The sequence below is a fragment of the Rhipicephalus microplus genome, chromosome 8, assembly GCF_043290135.1.
Source record: "Rhipicephalus microplus isolate Deutch F79 chromosome 8, USDA_Rmic, whole genome shotgun sequence".
Classification (NCBI taxonomy): Eukaryota; Metazoa; Arthropoda; class Arachnida; order Ixodida; family Ixodidae; genus Rhipicephalus; species Rhipicephalus microplus.
In genome coordinates, this window is record NC_134707.1 from 39,186,961 (window position 1) to 39,202,916 (window position 15,956).

Below are 15,956 nucleotides of genomic sequence, written 5' to 3' on the forward strand. Positions count from 1 at the left end.
AATTCGAGGGCGCAGTCATGCACGTGAAGACTGTGTCGGAACATCATTATTAACTGCAAACATACCTGAAATTTGCAAGTTTCACGAATCTTCGAAAATTAACTTGGTGGATTGCTGGGTTGTCAATGTTTTCGTGAAGCGTTTCTATGTTCCGCTTCGCTAGTTACCGCATCTTGCCTTATCGACCTTCAAATGCTAACGACGCAATGCCCTTTCGAAGTATTCAACTTCACTTGAAGCAGCTGAGTGCAACATCGGCAACGGGGATCTCTGCGAGTTCGCACTGACCTATGTATATTTTTCGTCACGCCAAGCAAGCACGATTGCAAAGCATTTTCGTTCCTAATGGTTGTTTTAAGGGCAAACACTGATATCTAACAACGTGGAGTGGAGGTAAGTGTTATAGTCGCCAGAAATACCGCACTGTCTTGCCTAGAGTTCTCGCATACCCATCCCAACAAGGTGTTTGCTTCGCAAGTCTCATACTTATGCATATACGACACGCAGTGCAACTTATGAGATTGTATCGACAGTTGTATCCCTGGTGACGAGGGGAACACGAAATATTTCTTTTGAAATGACACCAAGGGGATGCGTCTCTTCTCCAGCTCTGACAAAGTTCCTTAGCTTTTCGATGTCTTGGCAGTCTTATACGATACAATCTTTTCACAAACGTTGCTATGCGGCAAGATGAACTTCTTAGGTTGAATATCTGCGCAAACAGCGGGTAAAAATATTGGGATTGGGTAAGAAACGCTCTGTAAGCGTGGTTAAAAAGCTTTAGCTCGGCCTAGACGTGTTCTGTATCTGTCTTGCAGCGCATAAGCAGACAGAAAGAAGCCCGGCACGGCATTTTTCTTCCTTTAGGACTACCTTGGCGGCATACCACCAGCTCATACCGAACCACGATGACTGAGGGTGGCTTGGGAAACCTTGTCCTCAGAGTTGTCAAGGGCCCAGTAAGTATCTTGAAAAGTAATCGGGGCTGTGAATTTTACGTTTAAAAATTAGGAAATGGTTGGGGTAAATGCCGTAGTGGTGGGCTCTGGAAATTTAGGCCACCTGGGGATCCTCGACGCGCACCGAAAACTTGGCACACGGACCGTTCGCATTTTCCTTCGATGTCAGTTCGCACACTACAGCCGGAACAAGAATTTCGCGACCTTTGGGTCAACGATTGAGCACTAAGTATCCTAGGTGGCCAGCACCTGTAGCTACAAAACAAGCTTCCAAGCTCACCAGTGTCTGGTCGATATCAAATTGTATTTAGGTTACTTCAGCATTTTGGTTGTTTGGCCTCGAATATAAATAATTATCTTTAGGAAAGTCGGGCTTTGGAAAAATACCAATAGTAATCGAGCTAGTTCTCATGTATTATTAAAACACTACGCGTTTACGCACTAGCGTAAACTGGCTCATATGGAAAATTAGTGCCTCTACGAAGCATTCACCGACGCCTCTACGAGCAGCATAAACGGGGGCTATTGAGCCAGCTCACGCTCATACGTCTTGCGTAGGTTACGTTCTAGCTGCATTCTCAGTGATGTTTGGCACTTGAGAATAGTAGTGAGTTGGCGGCGATTATTCAGCACTTTACCAAAAACTTTTCATCATAAGTTACGTTCCAGTGTTTTTCTGCACTTTTTCTAAGTGCTGTTTTACTCAACCTTTTCTAAGTGCTGTTTTACTGCACTCAGAACAAAAATGACTCGTGTAAATCACGGCCCAGTACTGCCGCAGACATGAATGAATGCCTTGCCCACATGCCGCACCGTTTGGCTGCGTTTGTGTGAACTGTCAAACCTCTATTTCGACGCACGAAAAATAAGGTAGAACAGGCTACCCTAAAAGAAACCGCAAGAAAAACTGAAAATGGCTCACTATAGTGCTTGCAACAAGAAATGGCTCAATGCATTGCCTAGAAAAATATTGCATACATTGTGTCCAGATATTCAGAAAGTCAATATGCCTTCATCTTTCATAAATTTGCACCTGGAACGACTTGCCATCTTGCCCGTTGGTGTAGCCTGCTAAATGAAAAAAAAATGATCATGTGTTCAACTCAAATTCAAGGGCATATTTAAAAGTTTCCAAGCAAGTATGCTAGAAAACTATTTGCCATATTATTTATGTTTGTATGCAAGAAGTTTAGTTATTCAATATCAAACCATAAGACCCAAGCAACGTAGAATAAGATTCCTTTATCTTGTGTATTAAGCTCACTTAACAAGTAGTTTCAGGGACAGATAAGTGCGTTTTCATTATCCTAAAGACATTTCTCTTCACATATTCTTCAACACTGCCAAATACCACTCCGTTTATCCAGCGTGAAAAAAAAATTTAAAACCACGTATATTACGCAACGCGCAATCGTACGTGTGTGTCATGGTCCTGCGTTATACACCTTGAAAATATTACGTAAGGACTTCAGCTTTACTCTTTCAGTTTGACTATTTCCCCTACACGATGACAACAGTACGAGATGGAAGGAGACAAGTATATGGGCTTACGGGCTCACTCTTCGGGAATATCACGGCATCCCTGAACATCAGGTAAGTTTTCCATTCTGAAGTGAGCTGTCTCAGTTAATCTTTTGGGATATATGACCACTGAACAACATTCTTTTTTTCTCTCCCAAGCACTCCTGATTATGTGCTCGCTTCTGACTTTTCAACTATCCAGAAAACTTCTCTTTAAATAAAAATTTACTAGAATACCAAAACTTCCTCCTGACAATTACATGAAGGACTCACTATTGATTTATTGTTCTTTTATGGAAATCAGGTACAACACGCAAGTGAGCGTGTCTTCTCAAAATTAGGTACTTGTGTATTTTAGTTTATATGCCATTCTAGTTAAGAACAAATTTTGACCTAATTTTTGCTGTCCTCCACTATAGTGAAACATATATAAAGACATTACTTTGATGAACTAGTGCATCTCAGAGTAAGTGTACCATGATTGAGATATTTAGGCAATGCTTTCACATTTTTGTGTTCATTATACTGCAGCTATGATCTTTTAGACAGCGTGGACGAGTACTGGGGAAACCTTCTTGACGATGGTAATTTCACCGGCCCACTCGGAATGCTGCAAAGAAACGTACGTACCCATTGTGTTTGTAAACAAAATTCACATCAAGCAGCTTTCTTCTTGTCCTTTCTAACAGTTTTTTTTATGTGGTGATGATAGCCCTGCACCGATACTGAAAGCGGAGAAACACAGGGGCTGCGCAGGATTGATGTTCACAGAAGCTACAAACCGATGATCACCACCACGACCAGCCATGGTCGTTCGCATACAAGTGCAGAATCCAAGAATCTACAAAAACCATCAAAAAATCAGGTGTACACAAAGCTGTACAGTGCCTGAATTCCTAGCTCATGTTAACGAATGGGGCTTAATCAAAAGAATAAACGCACACTCAGCCAAAATGTAGTCATACAGGCCAAAGTCAGAGTATTGCTACTACGTTTCCAGCCATATATACTACTATAGATTTTGTCGGGCCTTAGAAAACAATGAAACCGATATCTAGACGCATTGCATTGTCATCGTTATGCAAGATTTTATTGAAAGGGTTACGAATTCACGCTGTGGTACATAAGTTAGTAAGTCAACACGCGTGAATATTTCAACTACTAAAATTCGGCAAAAAACTGCCGGGCCAAACGCCCCACTATTTATTGCCTTCTTTTATGAGAGGCTCAGCCGTAGAAAACATCTCTAATACTGTGAATTCGACCACCGCCGTCACCTCCATCAATGCCTTATAACGTGTTTGAATATTGCAAACATCGGGAATAGTTTCCCCCGCCATATCCGCCAGGGAGCAGGTGGCAGCATAGGGAGCAAATATTGCGACCGTGCCTGTTATTAATGAATTGATTAAGAGACTGCCCACGGTGCATTGCTCGTGTGTGTGTTGGCCGCTATGAAGAATTGTATTCAGCCGTCACCCGACCTTCAATATAGACATGTTACTGCTTTCGTTGCGTCTGTGTTCATTGTAAGGAATCCAACAGACAGCTGGTCCTAATCCTGCAATCTCAACAACGTATCAATGTACGTAAGACATCCCACTTTTTTTTTTCTTCCTCTCTGAGAAGAATTGAACCTTCATTGATCTTGTGAGTAAATGGAGATTCATTGCGAGGCATTGCACCTACTGTTGCGTCTGGCAACAATTAGGAAAATTCGTTCACCCCGGCAACCATGACATGTGAAAACGTGAAAATGACAAGTTACTTCAATAAAGTATCAAATTGCTGTATACGAAAACGCTGATGACCGATATGCCCACTATTTAGAGAGCATAATTATTAACGAATACCGCACATGCGACACTTGGGGCAGGCTCAACTTCGTGGGCTCCACATTTGTTGACTAGCTGGCCCCTGTTTTTCGCAAGTGGTGCCGCTGTCATTGCCACGTCAACTACAACTCGTTACAGGCGTCGCTTGTAAAAAACAGTGATGTCCTACAGAATTCATCGCCTCTCGCAGGAAGCGGACGTAGCTGTGGGACCATTCTCCCTTAAAGTGGACTACCTGCGCTACGTGCATGTGGCCGAGGCGCACATCTACGAAGACGTGCCAATGCTGAGTGGAGTGAAGAGACCCTACTTGCCTGGCGCATTTTCTTCCACCGACTCCTTCCCGCCAAAGGTCACATTTCTACCACGTGTGCCTCGAGAAGCTTGTGTTCAGCAGTGCAATATTTAGCAATCGCACTGCAAATCCACACAGGGTTACAATGCTACGTTATGCTAATGCAATTCCTATAGATGTGTGTCCAGTCACGGCATCAGGTGGGAGGCACACTCCTTAGAAAGAAGGAATATGTCCGTGCATGCTGAAACAATGAAGAGCTTAATGCTGAATTCATCAGGCAAGTCAGTTTAACAAGTGTATTCACATCTATAAAAAGTGTAATACAACTTCAACATTTTCTTCACTTGTAAAGCAGTATAACTAGCCGCATGTTTTTATCCAGGAAAAATGATTTTGAAGGTAATGTATTCCACTGTGTGAACACGTCACAATGTTGTAGAACAAGTCACGTACAATGTGGAAGTGCATATTATTTTGCATACTTTCCCTGCAACAAGGTCCAAATCCACTGTAGTGAATTTTCGGATACCTACACTTGAACTAAACGTTCATGGTCAAGGCGAAATGCAAGTATATCAAGCAGCGTAAAAGACTGTGCCGGTTAGTTTAGCTTCACTGGGTAAAATTCAGTGCTTAAGGACGACAAAAAAGAGAAGGGGGTGACAGGACAAGCGGTGAACTAGAAGCTGGCGTCTTTATTCCAATGAGCAGAATAAATACAGTCATCTGTGTTCGCTGTATTTTACACCACGAAACTCACCAAGTATGATATGAAGTATAATTATTATAATTTAAAAAGCTGTCAAATTAAAGCTTGACACACATAAACACATACATGAAAAGGGCACCCAGAAGCACAAATCATATCAGTATCTAATTAGTCAATTTATTCCTAGATACTCGCACTAATTGACACCAGTTCCGAGATTGTCAACGTGCGCATCAGCGTCTGTTGACCACCTGTATTTGTGATTATGAGCGGAAAGCTAACATGTTAGAGATGTCACTATAACTAATCATGTTCATTGTAATCTAGCAAAAGGGCTGTAGGAGCTAGAAACAGAACACCGCCAGATATACAAAGCGAGGGATGTTAGAGGAGCTTACACAAAGGTGCACGAGGCATTTCTTGGCGAGACCGTTGCTGTAGAAAGGCTTATTAACGAGCTGGCGCATGATGTGTACGTAGAAAGCAGCGTTGTCGAGCACGTTCCCCAACCGCCACTGCACAGTGTTGTTGGCCACGTTGATCAGCACATTAACCACCTGCCCCTTTACGACATACTGGCCGCTGCCATGAGTCAAATGCCAAACACTCATAAATGGCACACGTGGAGCCATCAGGCGTTCTTGAACGTGATTGAGAGTAGTAGGTGAGGGGGCATTGGAGGATATTGGTACCCGTGCCTAACCCACATCGTAGGAACTTGTCACTTGATGCCGTGCTTACTAAGCGACGCCCAAGAACGAAGTGGACGTAGTGGCAAGGAGTCGAGCGCGGGGGTAATCAAAAACCGACGAATGGCTGGATGCAAGGATGTATCCGGCTGTACCCTTTAGATCGGGTGGTAGCTTGTCCCACCTAGCCACAAAGTTATGTATTATCACTATGTATTCAAGGAGATGGCACGCCACTATGGAAGGCGTGCCATCTCCTTAAACACATAGTGATAGCACTTAGCTAGTGAGCATGGTTGGAATCACCAGAGAGGCAACCGGTGCGGCGACCGGAAAAGTGTACATGGCAACACCGGCGTGCACGCCGACGGTTACCGAACAGGGTGCATGCTTAAGGAGCAAACTCCTGAAATTGATCAACAGGTAGGCTATTTATAGCGAACTTTGAGCTTCCTTTCATCAGGGTCGGCTTATAGGTATTCTTTCTTCCGATATATCGAACGTTCAAAACAGAGGCATCTTGGCCAAGTCACGTGGTATTCACCATTAGGCTCACCAAAGATAACCTAACATCTTAATTATACTGCATGACGAATTGAAGTGATGACAACTGAGATGCTATGGTGGCATTACGAATTATGTAAGAAAAATTCATATGAATGTATACAATATATCATCCCATTTTGTGGGATGGCTCACGTTAAAAAACCAAGTGAATCAACATGATGAAACCAATCTCAGTGCTCACTTTCCTGACTTTGTGTCGACTTCACATTACTATGAGTGCTAATCTCTAAACTAATACGCACCAGTCTGTACACAGATTTCATCGCATTTTTTTAGCCCGAAACATTCCTACCCTTGTAGTTGATGTCAGGAAGGTACAGGTCACTTTAGCAGCTATAATAAATCAGTTAAGAAATTACCGATAATCGTATTTTGTGCCTCTAGAATTCTATTTTCCTTATAATAAGTTCCTTGGTGCAACGCAATCGTCACAAATTTTTTGCTTGGGCTTTGACAATCTGCACAGACTCTGCTGCTACTGTTCGCCACTATGGCCGTTCTTGTGGTCATCTCCGCCGTGTCACTGCATACTGCCAGAAGGAACTGGATGACCACACTTCAGTGGGTGTTCTGGGTCTACGCCGAATCACTGCTGCTCAAGTGTTAGTGGTGTTTAAATATGACATTGCAATTATTCGCTACAAAAATAATCACTGTGGGCAAAAATAATCAAATACCCGGAAAAATATTCACTGTGGGCAAGTGCGGCTTTATCAGTGGCGAAGTAGCCATTTTTATTAGTATAAATGAATGAGCAATATTCCATTCTTGAAAACAAAGACGGAGACCTTTCTGTAACAAACATATCTATGCTCATACAACTTTTCAGAAAATTAGATTGTCCATTTATGATTTTTTTTTCTTTTTGCCCAAAGCACGCGGCTGACAATTCGCTATAATGTGCCACTGTATCAATAAGTGTCACGAAGGTTGTCTTGAGAATAGATGCAAGCTAACCCTATTTTCAGTGATTATAAGAGTAAACACAAATAAGTGGCAAACATATAAGACAGTGTCAAGTATCTTGAATGCTGGCACTCTAGAGTCATTGAGAGTTCGTCATCTTCATAAGCGATCTGCAACAATGATTGCCTTTCATAAATTGCAGCAGTGTTGTTGTGGATTATACTGTGCTGTTAGTGAGACATGTGTACTAAGACTTCGCTCTAAAAAATATTTCTGTGATTTCCTAGGAGGGTGGATGTGAAGCCCTTGATTTCAAAATAATTTGGTCACGTATAGGGCTTCCACAACATGTTGTCGCTCCGAAACAGTGGATCATGTTGATGCTGTTGCGATTTTCAACAAGGGTGCTGGTTAAGGCCGCCTTTGGTGAGGGACAGACAATGACGATCTTCGCGAACCAGCAATCGCTCTTTTCATCTTTTACTTCGTTGTCGCTGCCTTCTTCATCTTCAGCTGCGCTCGCAATACGCGAGCACAGACCAAACCGGCAAAAGATGCATTAACTCTGCGGAGTGAGGTAACGACTACAGAGAGGGAAAAGTAGAGCAAAAAAAGTGCTTGTATATTTTTTACAGTAGGCTATTACTGAGACAGCTTCGTATATAGAGCTGGCATTCAAACGGTGGTTTTGTTTTTATACCCTGGTTTTTTAGCAAAAGCATGTAACAAACGTTACGAAGATCACAATCGGTCTGAATGGATGAGCTAAAATAATGCTCCATTAAGTACATTTACATCCTCTTATTGTTTATAGCAGTGTTTCAGTTTTTTATTTTCCTGGTTGCGCTATTGAAACACTCGTTCATTCCTCCATACTACATGTACGTGTCTCATAGTAATTCCAAATTGTAATCGTAGTCAATTTCTAATACGGATTGCGATGTTTTTCTTTCAACTTGAACGAATAAAAACGCACTCAGCGACAAGCACAAATCGCCTGCGTTCGACGGCTTCTCGGATTCTCCTAGGATCGTGGATGATCGGCACGTTCGTCATCGGCCAGTATATAATGGGTCAGGTAAGAGCGCAACACTGATTACCAAAGGCGCGCTTCGTGCTGTGTATTTCTACCGCAAATCATCATATGTAAATATTTTATCGCAGCTTAAAAATCCCTAGAAACATTCCCGTTTCCTTTCGCTCAATTAACACCACACATCATTTACGGTGTGTGTGTTTCTTGAGTGGGGGTAAGTCTGAGTGGGTGCGTGTTTCTGCGGATTTCTAAGGTGCGGCTATGTACTCACAATATGACGAGCTACCAGCTAACCGAACAACAAGTTCTAAAGTCGCGGATCACTTCGGAGAAATACAGTGTGTGTCCTTGTGGGTCGAGTTGTTGACTAATTCACTCCCACGACGTGAATGGCTAACTACTCCATTAGCTCAGTGAGTATACAGTGAGCGACCACCCCAAAAAATCGCTACTGCCGGTTGATGTCACCGGAGCAGGAATTCTAAGTGCAGAGCACTTCAGAGTCCTAGGCTGTCGTGCGGTGTCGTATTCTTCTTACGTTATCGTATGCTGTCGTACGCATCGTATTCATCAGAGGCTATACAGTAGACAGGCTTAGGCTGTCGTAGGCTGTCGTATATTGTCCTCGTTTCTTTGCGTAACGCTGGAAAAATGAAGTATATATGGCATAGCCATTTGTAGCATCACGCGCTTGTCTCAAGGACCGAGAAGTCTTCTTCCTGTTTTCCTTCAAGCGTCTTGATCAGGTTAGGTGCGCAGCACCTTAGGCTACCAAAAAAAGGTGACCAAAGTGATAGAGTAGTCGAAATTCGATTGGTTAACTGGTTAATTATTGTTTCAGGCAACCAGGTGTCACTAAGTTTTTTCATCGCCTGTTTTCATGATATTATCTTTCTGTTGCTTTGATGTGTGCCATATATGAGGTGTAGCGTTCGATGCAATAAATATGCTGCTAGTTGAGTGCTGTAAGTTTACGTTTCTTCTTAAGTGTTTGGTGTTTTTTTTTTTTGCGCTGGTAACTCATACATCAACCAACATATCCAAGTACCAGTTTCAGTGCAAGTTGAGGTTGTTTTTTGACCGTGGTAAGGCTACCCAGCTAAGTCAGTCGCAAACGCCAGTGCTGCGAACATTCTTAGGAAGCCCGCGACGCAGCTGTTGTACTTAACATCAATCCACCTCGTAACACTTGCCTCAAAGCCAAGAAAAGTTGAACGCAGACAATTACTCGCCGGCTGCATACCATGACACCGATTTCCGCGAGGAATAAGATTCAGATATTTTTTTTACAATATCCTCCTCTTCTCCACGAGTAATGTTACAAAAACAGCGTGTACTCAGGTGATTTTCTCTAGAAACCCTGTCGCTAAACGAATTTAACATCACCATCTTTTTATATATTGAAAACAGGTCAAGGCGGCGATGCTGATCCGCTCTCCAGTTCCCCATATTGACACACTCGAAGAAATGCTATCACGGCGACCACCCATACGTCCAGTGACGCTGAAAGCAACTCCACTCATGAACATGCTTCAGGTGAGACAGAATTGTTTAATAGAATCGCTTCCAACGAACAATGTTTGCCATGCTCAGCATATTGACTACAACACGTTTTGACGAATGGGTCTTAACGCTATAACAGTTCATAGGAGAAAAAAATTCTAACCAATCGTGATGCTGATCCTCTCATTAGCAATGATGTCCAAAAGTGAAAAACGCTGTTTGCAAAACGAGAACTTTGTCTAATCTGTCGACCCCAAAAAATAACGTGGTTAACAAGGCTTGTTTGCTGAGGCTCTTGACTATTCACGAAGCGTGCCACAGAGACAAGCTCATGCATAAAAATGTACTACAAAGACTTGCACAATGCGAAACAGAGACAGAGAACAGATAGGCAAGTCGGCTGACACGGAAAGGCAAGTGTTCTTTCTTTATGTCACGTGAACAATCATTTTTCGTGAAAAAATGGCTGCGAATTCTAAACAGAGTACTGGCGCATAACTACAAACAATGAAACAAACATAGCTATAAGTAGGCAAGACATTACAACTAAAATTTCTTTTTTCTGTGGTCAAGATACTATTCGCAAGTTTCAGGAAGTTTAGTACACACTGGCTATCTACGATTGTGGTTGCTTAGGAACGGTCAACGTCTCAAATTGATTAAGCTATAAGGGACACCAAATCAAATGGCCCCTGATACTTTTGACTAACTAAACGTTCTTCAAGACAGAATAAAATCGTACAGTACACGTGCATCTAGCATTTCGCCTGCCCAACACGTTTAAGGATGGGGATGGACTAACAGGTTTATCATGCACAGCTTTATTTTTGTCTAGAGCACATTTTGCACAAACAAGGGCCAGTGCCATCGCCTCTCTCAAGAAAAGCGTGAGATAAACATGCAAATGGCGGGATCTGTGGTTTAAACCAAGCCCTTGAAGTTTTTTACACTGCCCAACATAGAGTAAGAGGCTAGCTTCTCTTGTTTTTGTTACCACTGGATCAGAGGCAGCACGTTGATCCAACAATCCGCTTCTCTCCTCGTAGTCCGCACTTCGCCCTTCGCTGTTTTTTTTCTTTTTTCCATTAATTTAAATGTGGTCTCTTCTGAGACCACTTTCAGGTACTTACCCACCGACGATACATCTTCAATGATGTACCGTGTTCTATACTCGCCGATAACGTACTCTACTCCGAACCCTTTCAACCTCAGTGGTGCTCTTACCATGCAGCATGCTGGATATAAGATAAATATCCATTATATGCACACCGTCATGGTACAACTCGAAGAGGCTGAAGCGACACCAACATGTTCATTTTCTACACCCAGTCACCTATCTCGCGTCTCGCCTGAGACAAGATGCCTCTGCCTCTCTAAACTCATGTTAAAGCACGTTGCAGCGAACTTCCTCATTACATGGGTGCGCTAAACTCAGTGACGACGAACCTCAGTTACAGTTTTTATTATTGTGAAATTGAATATCACGAGACTTGCTTCATGCGAAAAGTTACCCTTAGTTTGGGTCGTAAAGCAAGTCACATGACACTCAGTTTCGCAATGAAAATATAAAAGCTGAGGTTTGTCGTAACCGAGGTTAGCGTGCCCGTGCACCAAGTGTATAACTCTGCCAGGAGCGCCGTGTCGAACGCGATGAATAACAGCGTTACCAACGCGACGCTATTAGTCTGTTTCCCGGGAGACTGCTTACACCACGCATGTGATTCGTCAGCCAAACGAGCAGGAGATGAAAAGTCATGGGTGAATGTGGCAGCAAATGCTTAATGGCTTGTCTGAGCTGCCACAATCTATATATTTGTCTCCTTTCTGTCGGCCGCCATTTGGTGAGCAGCCACCGTTGACTTGTACCGACCAATTCGCGTGAGCAGACAACTGCTACTGAGTATACCACAACGACTACGCTGCTGCGGCGATGATTGCGGCTCTCTAATGCGCAATGAAGCACTTTGAAGATGTGGCGCAAAGTTGGAAATTGTTTTGTTTTTCTTGCTTCCATTCTTTCTTTCTTTTTCAAGATATTAGATTATAACTTTCTCAGATACTGCGGCATGCTGACATACCTTGTCTCTTCTTTCCTGCATGTGCAGTAAGTGAAGCAGTTTTGCACATGTACTGCAATCGACTGTATATTGCGAACGCTTCACTAAAGTGCTTAGTTGTCAGTTGGTGTTCTTTCTCTCCCATCTTCGTTATTCCTGTTTCTAACGTTTTCTTCTATTTCAAATAACAATGCAGCAACTGCCCTAACATAGTCGACTGTTATTTGATAAAGGAAATTTCTTTTCAGAGTCATAATGCGGCCACAAGTATTTGCGACCGTGCATAGCATTTTCCCCCCAAATACGCCCACTGTGAGGCCATTTGTAAGCTTCTGTGAACTGTATAAGTGTCGTCCATTGTTTGACGACGCCGACAGGAAAACCACGATTTAGAATCGTGAGGCATATGCCTTCCAACACAATTTTATTTCACGCGATAATTATTTCGCATTCTAAATCTTGATTTTAAAAAATTGCTATTTGCAATCATCCATATTGGCTCACCTTCATCTGGACGTAGCCCATTCTTGTTACACGGGCACGCTAGGCTAAGTTACGACAAACCTTAAGTAACGTTTATCTTTTTAAGCACGAAGCTGAGTATCACGTGACTTGTTTCACGCGAAACGTTATCCTTATTTTTGGCTGTGAAGCAAGTTACATTACACTGAGTGTCGCGATTAAAAATACAACGTTATCTAAGGTTCGACGCAACTTAGGTTAGCGTGCCAGTGTAAAAATCGCAATAGCCGACATCAGAAATAACCGTCCCACTTACATTGTTTTTTTCTCCTATATACACCTGGATATACGCCTTAGTATAGAGGCGTCGATTCTCGGCTGCGGCGGCTGCATTTTCGATGGAGGCGGAAAAGTTGTAGGCCCGTGTGCTTAGATTTGGGCGCACGTTAAAGAACCCCAGGTGGTCGAAATTTCCGGAGCCCTCCGCTCCGGCGTCTCTCATAATCATATGGTGGTTTTGGGACGTTAAACCCCACAAATCAATCAATTAGTATAGAGGCGTCAAGTGACGTCACTGTATTGCGAACATGAATCAAAGGTAACGAGCAAATCACGACATGCATGCCATGTACAGCATGATTTACATTTCACACTTATGGTGCGCTTGCGGCCAGTTTGCAAGCTCGATATGCAACATATCCTCCGTATCCCCCATACGCGACATTGTTGACGCAGCTATCAGGCCTTGACAGCTACCGGGCACTGCACGGACGCATCAAGCGCATGAACGGCGAGCTGCAGCAGAGCGAGGTGTACTCAATGCGGACACTGCGCCAGGTAGTAGCGGGCGAGACGGTCATCATCATGGACGCAACGGGCAACCGTGTATTCATCGCACCCCACTGCGATAAGTTGCAACCGGCTTTCTTCCACGTGTCGCAGCAGCGCATCGAGACAGCAGACTTCCGGTGGTACATGAACAAGCGCTTGGATGCACGACTGGTCGCTGCAATGGACCGCAGGTAGGAGAGGCTATATGCTGCATTGCACGTGCACCGAATATCTCACCAAATTGATCTTTTTTTTTAATTTCGATGTTATTTACTTATTTATTTTTGAAAAAGCTGGCTTTACGTTTCAGAACCACTATCGGAGATTATACCAAGCACTGTAATGAAGGGCTTCGAAAACATTGACCACCTCAGGTTCTCTAGCGTGCACCTAACTATAAACACAAATTTCTCTTGCAATTCGCCACTGCATAAGTCAGGTCACCGCGGCCGTGTATCCATTCAGCAACCTACGGTGTGGTAGTCACGCAACACAACCAACAAACTGTCACGGCTTGTGTCGGTGAAAAGATTGCATGCGTGACTATCGGTGTGAGTGGCGCAGTCGGAAATTTTAACTATACCCGCGGCGGGGAAACATGTGCTCTTCACAACGTTTAGAGATGTAACGTCCGTTTAAACTTAGAATTGATGGCAGATTTAGCAGCAGTATCGGAAATTTATCTCGCCAAAACCAAACATGAGTGAAGCCATTTATTGATTGCTTCAAAATAGTACTTGCACCTGTCAGCGAACGCACATATTAAAGAGACATATATAAAAAGATACAGCGAGTTAATGTGGCTGACATAGAAGCGCGGCTAGAACCACTATGAAGCCGGTTGGTGTACAAAAGTAATAAATAGAGGTGGAATCGGTGATTGAAAACTTCAAGTAATAATGCTATCTCAAGTTCATGAAAACTTCAAGTATTAATAATACCGGGGGTTCATGATTCCAAAACCATGTTACGCTTGTGAGATACGACATAGTGGAGCGTCTCGAAGCTTGTGACAATCTTGTGATCTTTGTGTGCACGTACGTCGCTGAGTACACTGGCCTTTTCCAGCTTACTTCCATTGAAACGTAACTGCCCCGGCTGAAATCGCACCCGTAACCTTTGAGTCAGCAGCCGAGCGTCATAATCACTGCTCAATCATGCCTGACATCTTTGTGAAATTTGAACACACAAGGAAGGCACATGGAACAAGCGCACGTCCTTTCAGACGCACGTTTACAGAAAAGTTACAACATTAAGTTTATGAAATGGAGGTTCCGACGAAAGCCTGGCTCATCAAGTCTTTGTATTCCGCTAAAAGAATAGTGAACTATCACTTAGATGGGTAAACGAAAATCCCACTAAAACCCAATCTTGGTTTCTACAACTAACATAACTTTATCGCTTCCTTCTGGATTTGACTGGTGTCCCTGATTTAACAGCTGTAGCCATGAAGTGAAAATAAACCTGTTCGAAGTAATCGACAATAAATACACACGCACACATGCTAATGTTTGCAGAATCCGTTGGCTGTTGGAAGGAGCCGTGCCTTTCATGCACCACCATGAAATATTCCGCAAACCAGCGACTTGCTTCCTCAACCGTAACGACGGAAGTGGAAGCGACGCTGCTGCTGGACAGTACGAAGTGCTGCACTTGGAGGACGTACAAGCTAGCTTCATTATTCTACTGTGGATGCTCGCCTTCGCCACTTTAGTGCTTCTTCTCGAATGCATTTTCCACAAGAGTTGTGTCATTGGGAGGCAGTGAAGAAGTGTGTCAGTGCACCAACTATTTCACTATCACTGTTTACACAACACGGTTAGATACGTCCTTGTTTATTTGGTCAGCGATAGCGTGCATTAGCTGAAATATTAAAAATATTATACTAATATAAAGCGAGATTTGTATATATTCATTCCTTCGTTTTATGCTGGGTCTTTCACGTTAGCAAAATTTCAACACAAAAGTGTCTTATGCTTCTCTACACCGATAATAGAGCCGCGTCCTCTACGTCATGCCGTAAACGAGAATGATGCTTGTTCATGAATCAGGGGAAAGCTCTTATTCACATATGATTTCTAATCATGTAGAATTCAGACAAACGCATCTTGGAGCGATTTTCACTCATGCAGGGACACTAAGCTTTTCCCGGCGTTATCGACAAGCTGGAAGCACCAGCACCAGGGACATATGTAAAAGGACCACAGGACTTTTATTTGTTGCCGTTGTATCATAATTATGAATACCTTGAAACATAATAGGGGTAATAATTTCGTTTCCTGAAGGGCATAAAAAGCAACCCACTCATGTCATCTTTAGACACTCTTAAATGCCTCGTAGTTATCATATTTAACATTTAATAATTGAATAGTTATATTACGTACATGATCAATCGTGTGAATCACACTCGTTGTTATTTGCATCGCAACATTGCTTCCACTCCTTTTAGCTTGACAATCTTTCTTTATTAGACATTATTTAGGTCTCAATTTGAGTACCCACTTTCCACCTGAGAACCTAACTTTTGCACGCTCACAAACACTATAATGCCTCTAATATTGTTCAGCTTTTTCTTGTCACTGT

At 42.9% G+C, this 15,956-nt stretch overlaps 1 protein-coding gene across 1 annotated transcript; it reads left to right on the forward strand.

The window, feature by feature from the left end:
- Nucleotides 1–830: 830 nt before the first annotated feature.
- On the forward strand, nt 831–15,754 carry LOC119165354 (uncharacterized). Its single transcript, XM_075870453.1, has 9 exons — nt 831–959; nt 2,446–2,552; nt 3,012–3,102; nt 4,506–4,667; nt 7,045–7,180; nt 8,465–8,562; nt 9,931–10,056; nt 13,278–13,564; nt 14,891–15,754. Exons 1-9 carry the CDS (start codon nt 909–911, stop codon nt 15,138–15,140), a joined length of 1,308 nt encoding a protein of 435 aa, XP_075726568.1. The 5' UTR covers nt 831–908; the 3' UTR covers nt 15,141–15,754.
- Nucleotides 15,755–15,956: the final 202 nt, after the last annotated feature.